This window comes from Chanos chanos, chromosome 1 (genome assembly GCF_902362185.1).
Source record: "Chanos chanos chromosome 1, fChaCha1.1, whole genome shotgun sequence".
Lineage (NCBI taxonomy): Eukaryota > Metazoa > Chordata > Actinopteri > Gonorynchiformes > Chanidae > Chanos > Chanos chanos.
Window position 1 is genome coordinate 29,369,205 of NC_044495.1, and position 22,988 is coordinate 29,392,192.

The 22,988-nt window shown below is 44.1% G+C and overlaps 1 protein-coding gene across 1 annotated transcript; it reads left to right on the forward strand.

Moving 5' to 3' along the window:
• Positions 1–193: 193 nt before the first annotated feature.
• On the forward strand, positions 194–22,988 carry lrmp (lymphoid-restricted membrane protein). The gene is given in 38 exon segments (XM_030780709.1): positions 194–833; positions 1,311–1,421; positions 2,235–2,415; positions 2,893–2,948; positions 3,082–3,157; positions 3,396–3,554; positions 4,020–4,137; positions 4,467–4,517; positions 4,716–4,793; positions 4,985–5,041; positions 5,483–5,542; positions 5,697–5,761; positions 6,132–6,225; positions 6,590–6,730; positions 9,084–9,176; positions 10,879–11,030; positions 11,663–11,774; positions 12,471–12,777; positions 13,485–13,537; positions 14,325–14,436; positions 14,706–14,868; positions 15,249–15,324; positions 15,500–15,511; positions 16,944–16,990; positions 17,086–17,153; positions 17,288–17,502; positions 17,760–17,841; positions 18,075–18,132; positions 18,442–18,469; positions 18,630–18,770; positions 19,189–19,323; positions 19,718–19,865; positions 20,058–20,098; positions 20,308–20,376; positions 21,242–21,301; positions 21,505–21,584; positions 21,792–21,911; positions 22,730–22,988. Coding segments are annotated over 38 exon segments (4,518 nt in total).

The following is a 22,988-nucleotide window of genomic DNA, read 5'->3' on the forward strand; positions in this document are numbered from 1 at the left end:
AAATGGGTCATACTGTGCATCATGTTTGGTACTAACCACTTATGAAACATGCTTGACGTGTATTTTATTGCTGACACAAATACAAAACATTGTATGACCCTTAGCTTGGAGAATGTATAAATTATTTGAACTCCATACATTGATTGTAATCTCCCTCTGCAGAGAGAGGTCTGTTCTCTAAGTTTACTCCAGAATGGACCTGGGTGTAACACAGAGACGGCACAATCCAGTAGACAGCATCTGCCGCAAGCTTCAGACCATCCAACGCCGTGATCGTGAGACCAATTCACCCTTCCAGATCCCCAAGTTTCAGTCCAGCAGCTACGACAGCCCTCACTCAGGGCTGCGCTGCAACCTGGAGGCCATTCTGAAAAAGCGCACCCTCCATGAAGACCCTGAATCAGACTCTGCCCAGGACTGCACGATTGCGGGCATGGTGACACCCACTGCTTCCCCAGGGCCCCGCCCAACAACCCACACAGCTACACCTGCCATCATCCCATTCACACCTGCCAATGCCACATTCACCATCACTAGCACTCTGGGCTCTACTGGGGAGAGGAGGAGCACAGGGGTGGGTCAGAGCAGGATTTGGCAACGCCCCTGCTCCACCCCATCTGCCCAGACTGGAGACAACTACTTCAGCTTCACCCGTTTCCCCACCCACAGCCAACCAGAGGGGTCAGGGCAGGACAGCCAGCAGCAGAGAATCCCCTCACACAGCCTCCTCTCATACAACCTTAACTTCTGTTCTGCCAATTCCTCCTCCACCCTGTTGGACTCAGAGCTGGCCTATCCAGCACTGGTTGTCAAAAGACTGTCTATGGGAGATGGTAAAGTATCATAACACCACACTACACCAATCCCCCACTTCCTTACAAAACATGAAGTTTACAGCTGTTTCAGTGAGGGTTGTTTTATGAGAGTAGACAAATCATGTATGACTATCTTAAAAGAAAATCTTAAATATGTGCATTTCACTTGTTTTATAGTCCCCCTCTGTGTTTTGGCCAAGGGACTTCCAATATTTCTGAATGACTCATAGCTGTAGTAAACACACTGTGTGTTCCAGTTCACGATTATGCATGTCTTGACAGGATGCTGACTTAAGTTCTCTGGGTTACTGAGAAGTCTTACATTGTGAAATACTCACTGTCTTGATGGCGTGTAAGGTTTGGTTACTGGTTGTGATTTGAGGTTTTATGAACCTGTGCTTTGTGCTCTCACTGAGGGAATGTTTGTACTTTGAGGGCGGCACTGCGCTGTCTTTTGACTGTTCAATGTGTCCGTGTCATCTGTCTCCTTTATAGGAGGTCTTTGCTCCTCTGAGCCCAAAAAAGAGAGTCTGGCAGAGGTAAGCCTTATCTGTGAGGAGGACCTGCTTGACACCATCTTCCACGCATGTGATACCCAGCGTAGAGGTATATTCACTCTCCAGATCCACACAAGCACTTGAACCATCAACACTAAATCTTCAGAATAGTCAAACAATCATCATTTGTATGAGAAAATGTGTACTCTTTAAATGTTTGTCACAAAATGGTTTTCCTTTTGAATTTATGCCTATAGAGCAGACCAAAGAATTATACATTTTATACAATATTTTTTTTACCATGCATTTCAGAAATGATGCTTTATATATATATATATATATATATATATATATATATATATATATATATATATATATATACACACACACACACTGTGTTTTTCCCCCATACATTTTATTTGTCAGAATAAATACAAGACAATCAGTTTTGCCATTTTTCTCATGTGCTTCCATAAGGGCGTTACGTAATCTTTCCCCTGACTGGTCCACACTCCCCCTGTGGGAAACAGGCATTTTAATCTGTCATTATGTCCAGTCCTCCTCCTTCCATTCAACATGATCCCGAGCACCGTGTACAGAGCCTTGTGCCCCGTGGCTTTTGGAACAAAACCGTCCTTTAACTAGCCTATCTTTTGATGGTAGCATGATATGCATGATGAGTTTTTCTAAGCTTGAGTCCTGGTAAGGGGAATATTAAACAGACTCATGTTTGTATGAGTGATGTCTAGGCCTTTTCTCTCTGCTGTAAACACCAAGGCTTTATTTAACGGTGACTGCGTTGGAGTTGCTGTGACTCAGGCAGAGTGGGTGGTACAGCTTTCTAAAGAGCTGAGCGTTGACTTGTGTCAGTGGTGGGTATACCAGACGCAACCCAGCGGTGACCTCTTGTCCTCTCCTCCAGGTAAGGTGTATGTGTCACGTATTGTGGACTATCTGCGTCACACCACCAGTCGCAGCTCTGAGGACAGTGGACTAGAGGAGCTGTGTAACATGCTGGATCCGGAGCACAAAGACATCTCCATCGATCTAGACACCTATCATGCCATTATGAAGGAGTGGATTGAAGACTGTCGCAACCAGGAGTATGTATTGACTGGCTCAGTCAATCAGAACTGATCAGATAACCAAATCACTGGCCATGGTTTTCTAGATAGCTATTGGATAATGGAGTCAGTGATTCAGTATTCTTCAGTCTTTAATAAGGAAACTTCCTAAATGATGTAAGTAGGCTACACTATATTGCAAAACTCTAAAATTGCACTAAAATGGCTTTGGTTACTCATGTAGGTTACCTTGTCTTGTTATGATCTCATGAGTGCTGTCTTTCATAGAACGAAAGAAATTTTTGCCAACTGTATGCCTTCTCAAATTTGGTGTAATATTGGTTTTTACACAGGGACGGAGGGTCCAGAGGGCTCTGATACTTTTGGTGAAACAAACAAAAGTCGCACAAAATGAATTTGTCTTGGCATGTGCCCTGGAACATTGTTTATGTTCCACAGCCTGTCCTTTTGTTTCTTTGACAAACTGTCTTTCTTCCTATCCGTTCACTACTTCAGGGAAGACACTCAGGAGCTAACACAGGAGGCAGTAAAACTCAGAGAGAGCCTGTCAGGTGACTTTGAGCTTACAGACATGCCCAGAGGAATCATCAGTTACATATTTTCAGTTTTTTCCTTTTTCCTCTTTCCTGGAACACATTGCAATGCCCTATTAAAACGTCCTTTTATTCTGTCTTTTCTCTGTAGCCAAGAGATCAGCTCTGCTCAACATGACATCTGGCAGTCTGGAGGCTTTTGGGGGAGAAGTGTCCAGGGCTGACCTGTAAGTAGAGTTTTGTGTGTTGGTGTGAGGGAGAGTGAGAGCGACAATGAGAGAGACAGAGTATACAAAGAATGGGAGACGAAGAATGGGAATACTGAGATGTGTTTTTGCTGTGGTGTGATCATTTAATCTTAGTGTGTATGTTGTGATTGGTGCTGGCCTGCTGTTTAGTATGTGCGTAGCAAATGCTGATCATTCTAAGCCAGAGTGAACACTGTTTTTGTGTGCACGTATACAGAGAGACGTCAGACCTGGTGTACTGTGTGGCTGACCTGCAGTTTAATAATCAGAAGCTGCAAGAGGAGGTGAGAAAGCTTAAACAGGCCATGGAATCCATGGAGGACACCAATCAGAAACTGATTGAAGAAAATGAAGAACTCAAGACTCAGGCTAAAGTGTACAAAACTTGCTCTTTCTCTTTCACATCTCTCTCTCATTTTCTCTCTATGGTAAACTACAGCGCCATCCATTTGTATTTGCTTTCTGATTGGAAATATGCCACCAGAGCAACCAGCTTATCAAGAATTTATCATTCCGTGTCTAACATGCTATAATATAACATTCACACTTAATTTGCTGTTTCCTTTCATCAAAGTAATGGACTATCAAAGATCATCTCCAGCATGTGATGCTACACTTCTTTTATCTCATATGTTTTTGTGGTTTCACTCTCATCAAGAGACCCAGCCTCCAGCGTTTTGCCCACTGCCTCCACATGTCTTAAGATAGTGTCCTATTTTTATTGTAATGCAACATATACTATGTGTAATATAAACACCAACTCACTCTCTCTCTCTCTCTCTCTCTCTCTCTCTCTCTCTTTCTCTCTCTCTCTCTCTCTCTCTCTCTCTTTCTCATTCAGAGGTCAGCAGCTGGTTCAGAGGGAGAAGCTGTTGAAGGAGGAGGTTGAAGAGATGAAGCTGACTCTGAACATCATGGAGGAGAGCCGGGCACAGGCCTCAACGCAGAGCAAACAGTTGGTAAGGGACTAAAAACACATCCACAAACACACATATTTGCTAAACAGAAGACAAACTGACTGAGAAGTTGTAGCTGTAGAGCCAGTGAAGTTGTCAATGTTACCAGTGTACTTGCCTGACACTGTCAAAGATCCATTTTCTACCTCTGTGGATACCCATTAAGCTTAGGTATTATGTTAGACTGTTTTACTTCCCACAAGTTCTCACTCCAAATGTGAGATGTATCTCAGGCTTTGGCTGCTGATATCCAGGGCTGTATACGTGTACTCAAAAAAGTAAAACATTGTGATCAATTGCTGAAGCTGTCATTTCTCTGCTCACACCCACAGGAACGAGAGAACCAGAAGCTTGTAACAAAGATTGCTTCTCTACAAGAGGAGGTAGGGCCTCTCTGTCTCCTTCAAAACCGTTCATTAAGACCCCCAACACTAATCTACAACAACCAAAAAAAACCCAACCACACTTATTTAAACAATTTCCCTTTCTGTTTCTCTGTCTCTCTCTGTCACTCTCTCTCTCTCTCTCTCACTCTCACTCTCTGTCTCTCTTTCCCCACTCATACACCTCTCTTGTTAAAGAACCTTAAAATGACCATGGAAGTGGATGACTTACAGAAGAAGATGATGGAGCTCTGTGATCTCAATGCCGACCTTCAGGTGGGCTTTAAATGACCCTGTCACTTGACACTGATCTTAAACACTTACCAGTCAAAGTTCATACACCGTGAAAAAAAAGTTGTTCTCAATACTGAAATAACTGGATTTTCACGGGTTAGTGTATCCTCTGAATTGTCATGATGGGGTGGAATCAGCATTTTTTTTCTTGGTTTTCATAATCATGGTTTTAGGTTCAAATTCACTCATTTGACTCAGTAATTGGAGAGAAGGAGGCTATGATTCAAGAGGTGAGTGCCATTTCTGAAACTGTCAGTACCCCAGCTGTGAAAACAAAATGCATTTGTCATAAACTGTGAAGGTCATATGACTTAACTGTGATATTTGGCTTATTTTGTGCTCTGGATCTTACAGGGAGTGTTTGAGCTTATGTCACAGAGATATGTGACACTTTAAAATAATAATTTGCCTCCAGCAAAAAAAAAAAAAAGTATGCAAAATGGAGAACTCTGTTACAATTCCAATTTCTGTCTCAGCCAGTCTGCACCCACTTACGAGTATACACTTCAACATTAATTAACTGGACGCACATATGAACATAAATGGCATGTTAACAACGCTGAAAAACTGAAATTTGAATGAATTATTAAACTATTTAATTACCTCCCAAGACTTTAAGGTCTCCATGGAGACACACTGTACAGGTTGATATGTAATTCTCCTCCCTACAGAAAAGCAGACAAATAGAGGAACTAAAGGCTGCTGTCATGGAATACTCTTCTGTCACCGAGGTGATGCTCTCTCTCTCTCTCTCTCTCTCTCTCTCTCTCTCTCTCTCTCTCTATGTTATATTTGATAGATTTTCCAAAATTTTTCAAATTAGAAGCCTAATCATTTTAACCGATGTCACTCTCACTGCCTTTCGCTCTCTGTTGGTACCAACAGCGGCTGAGAGCAGACAAGACTAGGCTGGAAAGTCAGATGCAGCAGCTTCTTCCCGACATGACAGTGTGAGCTATCTCTCAGTTGTCTCTCTTTCTTTTTCTTTTTCTCATAATCTTTGTCACACATACAAACCAAACAAAAACGTGATTTTTTTCCCTCTGTTGCTCTGTGTGAGTGTTCCACCTCTCTGTGTATATCTGTCTATAACATATGAGTATCTCTCCGTCTGATTGTGTGTGTTTGTTTATCAGCGCAGGTCTCTCACTCTCTCTCTCTCTCTCTCTCTCTCTCTGTGTATATCTGTCTGTAACGTATGAGTATCTCTCTGTCTGATTGTGTGTGTTTGTTTATGAGCAGAGTACTCTCTCTCTCTGTGTACATCGGTCTATAATATCTGAGTATCTCTCTGTCTGATTGTGTGTGTTTGTTTATCAGTGCAGGACTTTCTCTCTCTCTGGCCTACAGGCTGAATCAGACAAGCTCTGGTTCTCTGCAGACAGAGCTGGCTATGGCCCAGAATTCCTTGGAGGTTTGTGTCTACCCTCTGTTGCCTCTGAAGTATAACATACATCTATTTCCCTCTGTTACTCACTCCCACTGGAGCGCACACTTAGACAAAACACCAGGGCTCCATGTCCTACTGTCACACGTTGTAACTTGTGCTGAGAGGCTGGTATCAAGAAAATCATTTCCTTTTGCACTTTTTTCACACAAGTCCCCTACACATCCCGTTCTATGATGATTCAGGAATTCACTTTCCGCTCATTAGTACAGATAATTGAGGAGGTCATTTTCCACCTAATTCTGTAATTCCTACCACAGGTTTAAGCACTCTCTCTCTTTTTTTTAATGCGCATGGTGTATTAGTAGCATGGTTTTGTTCTTGTGTGCAGGGTGCTGAGCGGGTCTCTTCCTCCCCCCTGTGTTTCACCTCTCCGCTTGACGAGACGTTGGATCGAGAGGTTTTGCTACTGCTGCAGGGACCTACACCAGAACAAATGGCCCAGGAGTTCAGGGCTCGTCTCAACAGACTGGTAAAAAACTAACCTTCACTGACCTCGCACCACAAGAGGAACATGATGAACTCTCATCTGTTGTATACTGTTTTCTCATTATTCGCATGCCTCACTGACCACACACTTACCATACAGTGACCACAACTCTTAATTCCTTTAGGCTGAGGACACATTGATTATAGCCTTTACTGCAGAGTGAACAAACTCTGGCCACACTACAACTGCGCACTGACCTGCACAACACTGCACAACGGCACCCATCTACTGTAGACTGAAGAAACACTAACCACACTGTGACCACACACTGACCGTAGCCCCATCTACTGTAGACTGAAGAAACACTAACCACACTGTGACCACACACTGACCGCAGCCCCATCTACTGTAGACTGAAGAAACACAAACCACGCTGTGACCACACACTGACCGCAGCCCCATCTACTGTAGACTGAAGAAACACGAACCACGCTGTGACCACACACTGACCGCAGCCCCATCTACTGTAGACTGAAGAAACACTAACCACACTGTGACCACACACTGACCGCAGCCCCATCTACTGTAGACTGAAGAAACACTAACCACACTGTGACCACACACTGACCGTAGCCCCATCTACTGTAGACTGAAGAAACACTAACCTCGCTGTGACCACACACTGACCGCAGCCCCATCTACTGTAGACTGAAGAAACACGAACCACACTGTGACCACACACTGACCGTAGCCCCATCTACTGTAGACTGAAGAAACACGAACCTCGCTGTGACCACACACTGACCGCAGCCCCATCTACTGTAGACTGAAGAAACACGAACCACGCTGTGACCACACACTGACCGCAGCCCCATCTACTGTAGACTGAAGAAACACGAACCACGCTGTGACCACACACTGACCGCAGCCCCATCTACTGTAGACTGAAGAAACACGAACCTTGCTGTGACCACACACTGACCGCAGCCCCATCTACTGTAGACTGAAGAAACACTAACCTCGCTGTGACCACACACTGACCGCAGCCCCATCTACTGTAGACTGAAGAAACACGAACCACACTGTGACCACACACTGACCGTAGCCCCATCTACTGTAGACTGAAGAAACACGAACCTCGCTGTGACCACACACTGACCGCAGCCCCATCTACTGTAGACTGAAGAAACACGAACCACGCTGTGACCACACACTGACCGCAGCCCCATCTACTGTAGACTGAAGAAACACGAACCACGCTGTGACCACACACTGACCGCAGCCCCATCTACTGTAGACTGAAGAAACACGAACCTCGCTGTGACCACACACTGACCGCAGCCCCATCTACTGTAGACTGAAGAAACACTAACCACACTGTGACCACACACTGACCGCAGCCCCATCTACTGTAGACTGAAGAAACACGAACCACACTGTGACCACACACTGACCGCAGCCCCATCTACTGTAGACTGAAGAAACACGAACCTCGCTGTGACCACACACTGACCGCAGCCCCATCTACTGTAGACTGAAGAAACACGAACCACGCTGTGACCACACACTGACCGCAGCCCCATCTACTGTAGACTGAAGAAACACGAACCACGCTGTGACCACACACTGACCGCAGCCCCATCTACTGTAGACTGAAGAAACACGAACCTCGCTGTGACCACACACTGACCGCAGCCCCATCTACTGTAGACTGAAGAAACACTAACCACACTGTGACCACACACTGACCGCAGCCCCATCTACTGTAGACTGAAGAAACACGAACCACACTGTGACCACACACTGACCGCAGCCCCATCTACTGTAGACTGAAGAAACACGAACCACACTGTGACCACACACTGACCGCAGCCCCATCTACTGTAGACTGAAGAAACACGAACCACACTGTGACCACACACTGACCGTAGCCCCATCTACTGTAGACTGAAGAAACACTAACCTCGCTGTGACCACACACTGACCGCAGCCCCATCTACTGTAGACTGAAGAAACACAAACCACACTGTGACCACACACTGACCGTAGCCCCATCTACTGTAGACTGAAGAAACACGAACCTCGCTGTGACCACACACTGACCGCAGCCCCATCTACTGTAGACTGAAGAAACACAAACCACACTGTGACCACACACTGACCGCAGCCCCATCTACTGTAGACTGAAGAAACACAAACCACGCTGTGACCACACACTGACCGCAGCCCCATCTACTGTAGACTGAAGAAACACAAACCACGCTGTGACCACACACTGACCGCAGCCCCATCTACTGTAGACTGAAGAAACACAAACCTCGCTGTGACCACACACTGATCTCATCTCTTGCTAACTGCAGGTATATATTTGGTGTGTGTGTGTGTTTGTCTACAGAGAAAGGAATTTAAGGAGAACAGTCACACTGTGCTGTCTGTCCTCAGAGACTTTAAAAGCAGCCAAGAACCCAGCACTGAGCATGTCCTACAGGTAAATTAAAAGGATCTCTAGTCCGCTAGCAAACAAGTTTATTGGATTTTTCCTTCTATAGAATACCTGTTTGTACACTCTTGATCAGTGTTTTACGATGAATTGTTAAGTGAAGAGATGCTGACTCGACTATGTGGTACTAAAGTTAAATCTGACGTTTAATGCATAATGACTTTTTGTGTTTTTTACATAGAAAAAAAGCTAATGTGAAAAAGTTGCGCCACACTGTCAGCTGGTACTCAGTAATATGTCCTTTGGCAGATGTAACAGCTGCCAATATAACCTGTCGACATCAGAGAGTTTTTCTGTTCCTACTTTGGAATTTTTCCCACTGTTTCTTCTTCTTGTGAGCACTGCAGTTTTTTGATGTACTCACTTACTTTCACTGGCGTTTAAGACTCAGGACTATAACGTCCATTCCTCAGCTTTAACCTGTCTTTTGTGGAATTACTGCATGGTTCATTTTAAGATGCGTTTAAGAGCCAACCTCTCTTCAGCTTCATTTTTTGACTGAGTCTAGGTCTAGCTGATCTTTAATTGAATCTGATCTTTCTTCCTCCCATACGCTATTTCATGTGCCACTCGCTGCTGCGCAACCTCTGTTATTATCGAGCATTTTAAGTCCATTCTCATGCATAATGGTGGTTATGGTTTCTTCAAATGCTTCTCTCTTTTTCCTGTCTTTTGTGGTTGTGGTTAGACAACTCCGTTCTCATTGCATCAGTCCAAAGTGCCTGAAAAAAAAGCTTCAGTTTTGAGGATTTGTTTTGCATACTTAATGACAGAATTGTCTTTTCACTGACAATCCTTCTATGCAAATCCTTGTTTTATGTAGAAGGCTGTACCATAGAGCTATGGATATGCCCTTCAGTGTAAGTTTAACTTTTCTCCTGGACTTTTTTTGACCTAACAATCTGAGGCCCTAAGCAGTGATTTTTTTTGTTTTTTGGGGGTTTTTTGCCTTTCACCTTTTTGAATCTGAAGATGTGATATACCGGTAAATTATATTCAGTATCTCATTATTATTATTATTATTATTATTTTTTTAATCTCTAAAAATGCAAGTAAGAAGAAATTATTCCCAGACTTTTTTAATTTTAGTTAACATACTGAAATACATCTAACTAAAATATTGATTGTGTTTGTCTCTGTGTGTCAGAGCGTGAAGGGAGATCATGGTCTTTGTGATTGTTAGACATGGTATTTAAGATGCTGGATCTCTCTGGGTTCTTGATGTAGAGTCAGACAGGGTGATGTACAGGCAGTGTTGGGATTGACTAGGACTAGGGCTAAGGACATCAGAAGGTTACATAAGACAGCCTCATTCTGGTATCTTGTGTATGCCTTAACAAAGAATATTATGTAACACACTGAATATGTGTGTGAGTGGCTGGACACTGGTCCGTTTGTGTGACTGTGCAGAAGAGCAAAGAATCCCTTCCCCCTCTGACCAGCACACTGTACTGTTATCACACTGTCCAGCTGACACAAATGAGAAAATCCCATGGCACACACACTGTGTGTGTGTGTGTGTGTGTGTGTGCGCGTGTGTGTGTGTGCGTTTGCGTGAGCATATGTGTTATTGTTACATTTCAAGTGTATGGTTGTGTGTGAACAGACAGTGTAAGTGTCAGGGCTGTGCAGTTGGCCTCACGGCGCAGCTCAGTCACTGAACACTGCCCCATCTCCGGACCCTCTACAGGGCCTCCAGGCGCAGTTAGAACAGCAACGAGGTGACTGGTTCCACAGCCTGGACCAGCTGGAGCACTACACAGATTCTCTCGAGAAAGAGCTGCTGAAGATGACCAGCAACATGCGCCGCTCACGCACTGAAATCCTGCACCTGTCTGTCAGGTGAGTGGGAGGAGTTTTACGTCAGCTTGAGGCAGCTGTGATCTTTTACTGGAAAACAGAGTGAGCTTTCCTATTCCCCTTAATGTATGAAGGCAATGACAGCCAGGGACTGCTTTTCACTGTGTGATTTTATACATAGAGAGAGAGAGAAAAAAAAGAGAGAGAGAGGGGGATTCATGGCTGGTTTTAAGGGACTGTTACACCTGACCTTTGCCTTGCTAAGATTTTTTTTTTGTTGTTGTTGGAGAGTGGGTGGTCCCTCTTAATCTGCCACGTGGCCCATGGCTGCAGCTATGCTGAAATATAAAATGGCTTGGAGGAGGACTGGCCTGGGGGGTGGGGGGGTGGGGGGGGGGTTGTAAATATAAGGAAAGAGGCAATCTTTTATCTGACTATGAGGACGTTTGGAGCAAGGAGCAGAGGTATAGTGGCTGTGCAGGGACTGTTAGAGTTCTGATTGGGGTGCAGCTGGGATGGGACACTGCTGGGGCCTGAGGATTGGGTACAGTATTTCCAACTTCTGGACACAGCCAGTTGCTCAATGTTTACAAATCTAGCAGCTCAAATGACATAAGGAATTCCTAAAAAGCTGATATCCTATTAAGTTTTCCTTGATGTGTGTGTGTGTGTAGGGTCCAAGAACAGGAGAATCAGAAACAACAGCTGTGTGAGGAGCTGGACCAGCTGAAGACCCCTCAGGACAGTCAAGAAGCCAGCTGCCAGACACCAGACAACCTGCAGCAGGTAACACGGTCTGAACACAACAACCTCATACTGAGGTAATATTAATATACCAGAGCTCCAAATTCTTACCTTACACTGACCAGGTGTTAACCACATGCTGATCCACACACTGCCAGGAAGCAATACCTATGGTGTACAGCACGCACTTATTGCATATGATAACATATTGAGTATACACTGACTATAGGGACTGCTGATTGGATAAACTTGGAGTCAGTGCTATAATGAGTTTGGTGGAACACAAATGACTAACAACAAATGAAGGAACTTGCCAGAGGTGTTTTGGACAATATCACTGTGTGATGCAAGAGAAAGGCAGAAAAATATTTAGCGCAACCAGAAGATCAGAAGGGGTTCTCTGTGTGTATAGTGACTTGTAGAGGTTTCTGAGTTGTTTTCTGCTCATATGGGCGGATGAGTTTGATGGTCGCTAGAGGATATCAAGAGCGGAGTGTGTGTGGGAGGCAGGAGTGGGCATCATCACCACTTTAGCAGGTCCTCTTCAGAATAGGCTCAATACACACACACACACACATACTTAAACACACACACTTTCAATCCCCGTGCTAGCAGCCTACCATTCCAGCTAGCAGAGATACAGATTGTGCCAGTTAGTTTTAAGTTTTTTCATCACTGTTGACTTTGATGTGTGTGTGTGCATGTTTGTGTGTACATGTATGTGTGTGTGATTTCTAGGTTGTCGAGGACTTGGATGCTCCTTCTTTGGAGTGGGACGAGGAATATGCTCTCCCAGAGTCTCCTCCAGACAAAGAGCCGGCAGAGGAGGTGCTGAGAGAGTTCTGCTGTGAAGGAGTGGAACGGTGTGGACATCAAGAGGACGAAGAACGGGTTCTATGCTTCATTCGCAAAGGTGGAGCTGAGAAGCAGGCTTCAAACAGAGAGGAAACACAAGACACTAGCGTTGAAGAAGAAAAAATTAAAGAAGATTCCACCCACTCTCAGGCAGCTCCACCAGACCACCTCACTGTCAGAGACACATCAGGTGAGAATAATTGTAAAATCTTTTTAATCTATACCACTGTTTCCCAAACTTCTCTTTGAGCAGTTTAAGCGTTCATTCCACAGCTTTTTACTTTTTCCCTACGTACACTCTGTTTCATTGTACCTTCTAAGAGCATTATTGAGTAGTCGATGGCATTCATTTCTTAAAATATATAAACTATGTGAATATGCAAAGGCAATTTAATTTGTTTTGGGGCAGGTATAGGCATCTTTTAGGCATAGCCTGTCAGTGTTTGAGAGATTACTGTAGTTCCCCTGTAATGTTGATGGTGGATCTGGCCCAGTAAACATGTTCTGCTTGGGCAGGTTTTCCTCTCTTTGTAGTGTCTGTAGTGGATTAACTTTTCTTAATCCCTGAAATGTGCCAGGCAGTCAGCCAGCCCTGACGCCTTAAAGATGGTGAGACCTCCAATCTTTATAGACCCCAGCCTTGTAGGGCAGTCCTGGCCCCCAAAGCAATCCCTTCTTTGGCCAGAGTCCTTCTCTCTGGCACTCAGTCGGGCCCAGTAATCCTTCATCGACTTCTCTGCGTGACTGGTGGCATGGCAGGAGAGAGACATCACAGCACCTAATGTCTGGGGGTTAACTTTAAGGATGGTAGTTAACATGACCCCCCACCCCTCCTCTCTTTTCACTGGATTAATTCTCTCCTCTCCTCTGCTGCTGTTGTGTTGTTGTTTTTTTCAGAAACTGCCATTTTTACCAAGAAGGGCCAACAAGAGAATAGTGGAGTTGCACTGGTGAGTGACACTTCCTTTGATAGTTTGTCTGCATGCCGAATGTCCCATTTTGAATTTAGGTAAAAACGCTTGAGTGGAGGACTGAAATGGTCTGTTTAATGCCAGAACAAGTTTTTTTCTTTGATTCTCAGTGACCTTGTCATGTGTTTTATGCATCTGAAGCCACATTGTTCTGTTGTCGTCATGGTGATTGGATATGCTCTTTGGGGTGATTTTATTGGTTAGAAGGTGCATGTGACAGCCTACTGCCATGGCGATGAAAGTTTTAAGAGGGGATGCTCTTTCCTGAATGGTGGCAGGCAGGAAATGGTGGAACGCGTAAATCCCTTGAACACAGACGTGCATGCATATTTACAAGTTTGTCTTTATATCCTATTGAAGAATTGACTGCCATTCACCTACCCCTAATTGAAAAATTATTTTGACAATTTGTCATAGACAAGACATAACAATCATATTTTTTTTTAAAAATGTCTTTTGCATGGCTACCAAAATCTCCATACTTTTTCAGATGCTTATATCCTTTTGAGGACATAAGGTCCACAGGATGCAAACCTAAAACACAGACACACACACACACACACACACACAGAGTCATGTGCATGCTCTTGCTGTCACACATTTTCACAAGGACACATGAATAATTTGCCTTGCAAATTCGTCAGTGGTGTTTTCGCTGCTCTCATTATTCAAAACTAGCCAAAGCAGCTTCTGTGGTGTTTGGAAAGCCAATTTGTCATCCTGATAGGGATGGAAGTTAACTTTAGGACTTCTCTGTCCTTTGCAGGAGGAAGCCAGACTCCCAGAATGCACCAGAGTTGAAGCCGCCCACAACCATGCTGTCCACAGTGCAACAAATGAACCTGCTCCTCTCCCTCACTCCCACACACTGTGTGTTGGTAAGAGCTCGCTCTTGCTTTTCTCTCTCTCAGTTTTTGCCATGCTGAACAGAGACCAGAATTCTAATCTGTTTACTGTGCATGAATTAGTGTGCGCGTGAGAGAGAGATACATGTGTGTTTGTATAGTTTTGCTCTCTGTGTATTATCAATTTCTTGGATGTCTCCTCACTGCTTCTGTGAAACTGTTGTTTCTCAGTGTAAAACAGAGATGATTTTTTTGATCTCTGTCTGTGTGGGTGAATAAAAAAATGTGTCTTTTCCCTCCAGATGAGCTGACCCAGACTCCTGTTCAGGCCTTACCAGAACTCCTGTCCCTCACACAGGGGTCACCCGCTGCATCAACACAACCTGGGTTCCTAAGCAACCCTGAGATGCCATCTCCCAGCAATAACCCTCCAGTACTGGACACAAGCATTTCTCAAACCGAAAGGTGCCCTCCGTTTTTGATTTTTGTACGTTTTTTTCCTGATCTCATTTTTACCTCAGAGTCAAAGGCTTTAGGTGCAGCGATATCCCATGGCAGGTGTATGGTGTAGTTTAGCTTCATGAACTTTGTGTGTGTTTTCTGGACCCATTTGCCAGTCAAATGTACATTCTTTCTCACTCAGTGTGCAAGGCTATTGAGGGGTTATCGCTGGGTTTTCATCCATGCTTTGCATATCTATGCTTTACCCTGTGGGACACTGCTGGGGTGCCCACCCATGGTCCAGCTCCGCCCTGACTGAGTGCTGGAGTCACAGCCATTGGTCACAGCTGTTTCCTGAGAGAGGCATCCTCATAGTTTGTGTCTTCTTTCTCTTCCTGGGTCAGAGCGGTGCAGGCGGAGGCTGCAGAGAGAGAACCCCAGAGAGAGCAGGAGACCACAGACGGCATGAGTCACTCACAGGTCAGTTTAGAGGAAGTACAGCATGCAGAGGACACTTCCTTCATCTTCAGTTACATTTGTCGTTCTAGTTGTCTTTTACTTCCCCTTCTCGTTTTTTCTTCTCTCTCTCTCTCTTTCTCTCTCTCTCTCTCTCATATATATCTCTTAAACTCATATTTTCATTGATTTTTTTCAGGGCTCAGGGAAAGTAAGTCTGATAGTAGTTGGTTTAATAGTTCTTTACTGCCCTACGTCTGAGAGGTCGATGTTAGGTAAGCAGGACTGGGATGTGCTGTGTAAAACTGCACTACATTGTTGTCATGTTTGTGTGAGATGCACTCACTTAGGGAGTGCATTGTAACTAATTTCATGCAACTCTGCTTGGTGCCCTGGGGAAGTGTCTCTATTGTAGTTGTCATGAGCACATATAGTACAGGCATAAAAAACATTTTCAACCTAACACAATATTGAGTACTGCAGTCACAGTAAAATGCTTGTTAAAATGTTTACTCATACAAAATAAAAGTAGTTTGCTTTGTCATTCTATAATATTTCAGATTTGCTGTCTCATGCTTACTGTAGATTTCAAAAGAACCTGAGACTGGTATTTAAAATGCAAAGTAAGTTGTGTCTTTTAAATGTTGTCACTGTTGTTAACATATTGAAAAATTGTGTTGGTCTCTTAGAGAAAGCTGTTTGACTTCCAACTATAATCACGTTTTATGGGTGACCTTGTCTTATTTGGCTTTGCTTTTGCCATTTAACATTTAACAATTGACACATTTTCATATTACGCTTTTGTTCATAAGTAACCAGCATTCTCTGGTGCTAGCTAGTGTAACATAGGTACAGTTTAGGTAACTTTAAGTCTTGGTCCCATACACACAGTTTTGCCTCAGAAAGTTAGTAACTTGGTGAGAAATATCTGAAGGCAGACTGCGAATTGAATCTTTGTGCGAGTGGAACCTTCTGAGAGAAATAGGTAGTGCTGTGTGTGTGTGTGTGTGTGTGTGTGTGTGTGTATGTGTGTTTGTGTATGTGTGTATACATACACACTAGAGAAAGTATCAATCCCATTTCCTCTACATAAGAAGGTATTAATGCATAATTAATTAATCAGTTACTAAATCATGCCTCATATCTGGCTGATGTCGTTACGTAGAAACACTGCTGTGGGAAACATTTGAACACGGATGAGACAGTGGCGCAGTCTGGAGGCTTAGATGAGATTTCCTTGGCATTAAGACGAGCTGACAGCTAAATTCGTTTGATTATGATGGACAATGGACACACCCCTTCCCAACGCTCATTGTTAGCTCTTCATTTTATGTAAGGACCAATTCAGCAAGAGTGGCAGTTCTGTTTAAAAAAAAAACAGCTAAAGGAGCACCACCATGCTACTGTGTGTAATTTCTCTTTCCTCTCTCCTCCTTTTCTCTCTTCTCCTCTCCTGTCCTATCCTCTCTTCTTTACGTCTTGCAGGTTTCATTCTGTTATTTAGTAGTTCCTCTCACCATCTCTCTATCCTTACACTAGAGCAGGGCTGTGACAGCACGGCTTACAGGCAGCTGGCACAGTGTGGAGCGGTGTGTGTGTGTGTTACCAGATGAGTAATAAAATCTTGTTTCTCCTCTCGGCAGAGGCAGTCCCAGGAAGAGCATTCCGAATCCTCCGCAACGCTGGACCGGTGAGGTCCTCACTGATTTTATGTCGGTCTTTATTTTTGCCTAATTTATTTTTGTTATATTTGTTAAAGTATTGTTTGTATGTGTGTGTGTTCAGGAGCTACTTACTGCCGGTGGCTGAGGAGGAGGAAGCCATGCCAGAAGCTGCTCAAGTGGATTTAACAGGTAAGAGAGAGTGACACAGAGCTGGCTTCATGCCATTACTGAGCCGACCATCCAAACCCTAATGTGTCCTCTCTTTCCCTCCCCACCTCTTTCCCTTCCCTTCCCTCTCTCTCTCTCTCTCTCTCTCTTCTTAGGTCATGACCAGCAAAGTGCAGAGAGAATGGACAGTAAACCCAAATCAGTGGATAGTCCATCCAGCCCAACAAACCAGACCAAAGGCAGCCATGCAGACTCTGACCCCAGTCTTACAGAAGGGGGTCTCCCCTCCACCCCTCTACTAGGGGGCCAGACTCCACCGGGACCCAAAAAAGAATCTCTAATTCTGAGGAACAAATTCAAAAGGGATCTGGTGAGCTTTTACCACAGACTGTATTTGTGTCATGTGAATTTCTAGAGCACATACAATCACAGGAGAATTCTTGTCTATCCTGCCCAACCGGTGAAAACTGCTTTCATTCCTGCTCAGTCGTCCTCTATCAATGTGTGTGTGTGTGTGTGAGGAAGATCGGTAAATGGTGTCTTAGTGTTGTGAGAGTCTGTGTGTGTGTATGTGTAGCTGAGGTCTCTGTAGAGGGGCTTTTTGGACATTATGCACTCTGTCTCCAGGATCGGTCACGCAGTATGGAAGCCATAGAAGAACAAAAAACACAGGAGGACAGTGAGGTGTTTGCAGGCACTGAGAAAGAAGGTAAATATGCAACAGATGTAAATCAAAGACTTTATCTTTCAACGACTGTGCTGTGCCGACATTTAGTATGCTTTCTGTTCCTTTTTCATCTCACTATTCATTGCCTGTCTTTCTTCTTTCTCTCCATGTCTCTCTTTCTCACTTTCTCTCTCGTTTTCTTTCTTTCTTTCTATCAACCGCATATACACACTTTCTCTCCCGCTCTCTCTTGCTCACACTCCCTCTCGTTTTAGGTGACACATCTGTCATCTCTGAGGATGCCAGCGATTCAGTGAAAGATGACAGAAACAGGTGAATCATTATTCTTAATATTATAATTCTGGAATTTTAATTCTATATTTGATGATTCAAACACTCCGAGCAATTCATTTCAAGTCATTTATTTAAGCTGAAACATATGAAAAATGCTTCATGGTACAGATGGTAGGTTCAGGTGAGTTCATTTCTGTACATTTCCATCCTATTATATAAGGGAATCTTCCCCTCAGCACCTTACTGGTGGTGAAACAGATTGCTTATCTTACAACATGTTTTTTCAACATTAATCTATAATAAAATGAGTGAATGAATTAACAAAGGATACGTCCCATCCATCCACAGCCTGTCCCCAAGTGACAAAGAAATTGAGGTATGTCAATATGCTGACTTATTTCTATTTAAATTAGCTCATATAAATGTGCGACAGGTGTGTTTAGAGAGGAAACAGCCTGGTGTTAAATATGAGCTGGTTCCTGGAACTAATATAGATATGTATGAGCAGCTGATATGAGTGATTTATCTGCTGTCAGGCGGAGTTCCAGCGGCTCTCTCTGGGCTTTAAGTGTGACATGTTCACTTTGGAGAAGCGGCTCCGTCTCGAGGAGCGCTCACGAGATCTCGCCGAAGAGAATGTTCGCAGGGAGGTGTCCAGCTGCCAAGGCTTGCTGCAGGTCCGTGCTTGTGTGTGTGCGTGCGCGTGTGTGCGTGTGAGTGTGTGCATGTGTATGAGGGCCTCTGCAGTGTGACTCTGTGCAGTAAACAGTTTAGCTGAAAAGATTTGAGCACTGATTTCAATAGGGGAGTCACTCTTCAGCAGGATCATTTTTTTGAGAAACCGCAGGGGGGAAATATGCAGTTTTACGTATGTATTGTGCATACTGATGTCAAATTTGATACCTGCAGTGTATATACTTTCTGGACTGTGCTGTGTGTGCTCTTGACTTTGTTTTGTGTTTTGACGGTTGTGTTTTTTACTTTGTCAAGCTCTTTTGTGTGCACTCTGTGTTAACTGAACTGTGCTATGAAAACTCTGTGATGACTAGCCTGTACTATTTGAACTCTGTTCTCTGGGCTGTGTTGTGCTGGTAGGCACTGATCCCACGGTGTGAGGATGATAATCAGTCTATGGAGATCATCTTAAGACTGCAGAAGAATCTGGATATCCTCATCCAGGCCATGACCAGAGTATCTAGCCGCTCAGAGATGTTGGGAGCCATTCACCAAGTGAGTGTATGTGTGTGCGTGTGTGTCGTGTAGGATGTATAGGTTGAATAGGTAAAGTGTGAGTAACTGCACCATGTGTTGTGTTGGGGAGTGGAATAGATAAAGCTGTGTGTGTAGAACTGTGCTGTGTGTTATATAAAGTGTGAGTAACTGCACCATGTGTTGTGTTGGGGAGTGGAATAGATAAAGCTGTGTGTGTAGAACTGTGCTGTGTGTTATATAGGTGAGTCTTAACAGGTAAAGTCATGTGTCAGACTGTGCTGTGTGTTGTATAGGTGAGTGGGGTTGAGTGTTTCACTGGAGAGTAGGATAGCTAAAACTGTATTTGTTGTGTAGGACAGTATGAAAGGTATGTGTGTGTGTGTGGTGTATAACTGTACTGTGTGCTGTGCAGGAGAGTAGGATAGGTAAAGCTGTGGAGGTCATGATACAGCATGTGGAGAATCTTCGGAGGATGTACACTAAAGAACATGCTGAGCTAATGGAGCTGAAAGAAACACTCATGCAGAACGAGAGATCCTTTGGCACACACACTGAGAGAGGTAACGCACACACACATACACACACATACCTCATTCACGCTCTTGTTCACACATATACATTTTGTCACATTCTGTCATAACATTACCACTTTCTCTCCATCTCTTTTCACATACTCAAACTCATCCACATTTTCAACTACCCTTTGTTGCCCTTTGAATATGTTTGTTAATATTGCTGTTTGGTATCTACAGATGATTTTCGAAATAAAAAGCAGCCAGGTTCATTCTACAAGGTGAGTTATGATCCAGTGCAGTATATTCAGTAGTCAAAACACAAGTATATGTATCATTATAGTAACAAACTCTATAGGGAATGATTTGTGTCTGATTGACACTGTCATTGTGAGATTTGATTCAGTAGATATTATGTCTAATATTTTAATTTGTGGTGTGTGTGTCTGCGTGCGTGTCTGTGTTTGTGTCTACGTGTTCCATTGCACAGCCCTCTGGTCGACGGGTCAGTATTGCAGCAATCCCGCGGAGTAGTGGTGGGCCCATGAACTTTGAACTGGTGAGAGACACAATGACTCTATCCTGAGCCCTTCCACAAAGATTCCCCTGACAATGCTGTAGTTATCTGTATGGATGTGAAAGATATATATTCATAATATTATTATTTATTGAACAAAGACTAGATAGTACAGTCGGCCACCCACATTCGCAGAGGTTAGGGGTGCAGGACGCCCATGAAAGTGGAAAAAACACAAATATCTCTAGGCCCCCCCCCAAACCTTAACTCTTAATACTGTGGACCATATTTAACATACAAAAGTAAAACAATACACTATACTGCATTTATGACTTACTAAACTTTTTTTTGGTTTTCTTTACATTTTCTAGTCTACACATGTCATCTTTTTCCGCAGTAAGCTGCCAAATTCAAAACAAATTCCCCATTTAATTATTGACAAACTTTGGCAGACTCGCGAATAATCAAATCCATGAAAGTTGGAACCCATGCAAGGCGAGGTTAAGGTGTCTTATCATCCCTTTACAGTCTTACTGAATCTAGGCCTACCCTTTGAGTATTCTGTAAAGCGGAATCTTGGATAACCTTAGCAATCATAATACAAGACCTAAATGTTTCACCTAAAGAATATTCTACATGAGGAAGGTCCTTTGAAGCTTATTTTAGATGCAGTCATGGTATAATTTTTAACTCAAGCATTTTTCCATTGGATATGCCAATCTTTCTGGGTATCACATATGTAGAGCAATTAAATTGTGTATAAACTTATAACTGTTAAAATTAAAATTCAGGATCTTAGATATCTTTTAACCCTTTGTGGGAGGAAATGATTCATTTGAAACAATTTTCTGCTGTAAGTCTCAGCCAAACCATGAAAATCCATCCTGACTGCTTGTCTTACCCGCAGGGTAAGGATGCCACGGAAACGGACGCGGACAGGTTGGCCCGGAGATCACCATGGTGAGTAGTGTGTAGACAGCATCACATTACACACACATACAGCTTTCACTCTTGGAGGATATATTTCCTTTAAGCAGGATCCCGGTTGACTTATGAGAGTCCTCAGTTATTTCACTCTGTCCTGGTCTGACTGTGGTGGCAGTTTGGTGCTTTGAGAGAACAGATGATACTTTGTATATGTCCCACGCTTGCAGGAGCGTGGCGATGAAGAGCAGCCAGCGGCCGCCGCTGAAACGCTTTGTCAGTTCAGGCGCTTGGGCCGACACTGACGAGCCATCGTTCCTCAATAGGTAAAGGTTGTTATGACGACCACACGTGTGTTCCCACGATCACTTTTCAGCTACACTTCACCATATGTATGTAATGCATCGCTCACATATAACGGCTTAAAGGTGCACTCGTCCATATGCGCAGCATCATTTAAAGGTTTTGGAGATGACATGGCCCATCAAGTAGAACTGGCTTTCTGTGTATGAACTGTGACTGACTATGTGCAGGTACGGTCATGACACAGACTCATACACGGAGGAGGAACGTCGAGAGCAACCGCCAAAGGAGAGGAAGTCGAGTCTAACTGAACTGAGCAACAAAATCACTGCCCTCATAAGGCAAAAGATGTTAGTGTTCCGGTCTCTACTCCGCAATAGCACTGACAGAGAGAGAGGGAGTGTGTATGTGTGTGTGTGAGAGACTTGCTCAGTAAATCTGCTGCTTTGCAGTGGGACCATGGCCTGCTAGGGGAAGACTAATTCAGCTTTGAGATCAATGCCCTTAAATGCCATCTTTTCTCTTCCTCATAGACTGAGTGCTAAACGGTCTACTCAGTCTGACCTGTGATTACTATACTTTTATACTATATATGTATCATTACACATATATTCTTTCACAGTCACACCTGAAAACACATCACAGGCAAATCTCTAAGACAGGAGACCACCAGAAACGTGTTGTGCAAACACAGTTCTTGGTCTGGATTACTGTGATTGTCTCATGGAAGTCCATCACTCTAACACTCCTTTTGCCTCCCTGGATAATCAGGTTTTTCCTCCTCCTTCTTGTAACAAATAACAGTTCTCTGGGCTCTGATTTTCTGCTCAACCTGAGTGTGTGTGTGTGTGTGTGTGTGTGTGTGTGCGCGCGTGTGTGTGCGCGTGCGCACGCGCGTGCTGTCTCTAACCTCACTTCTGCCTGGCTGCTGAACACGCTACAGACACACTGCCAGAGCTACTGACTGACTGGCTGTGACTGTATGTTCTCTGTGCTGCAGAGCAGGATTCGCATCCTGCTGCTTTGGTCAAGCATGTCTAACTCCGCCTGCCTCTGTGTGGCTGCAGCCATCTCTTATGGCCAAAGGGGAAAAAAAATGTTTTGTTGGACCCATATTCATTTCACAGTTTCTCTGTCTCTGTCTCAGTCCCAGTCCTACTTCTACCAGTCCGAGTACCAGTCAGATGGAGCCAGCTGTTACCTGCTCCATGGAGGTCCGTCCCAGTGTTCCTAGCAGTGCTCGTGGACTGTGGCTGTGGGTGGCACTGGTACTGGTTCTGGCCGGTCTCCTGGCTCTACTGGCTAGCCTTGTTCTTCAGCCTGCGGTGGACGCAGCCCCAGTGGGGACTGGGGACTCCTGGACCACCATCCAGCAGCTGCTGTGGCCCTACACTGGGCTTCGACACAATGGCCAGCCACCTGTGTGA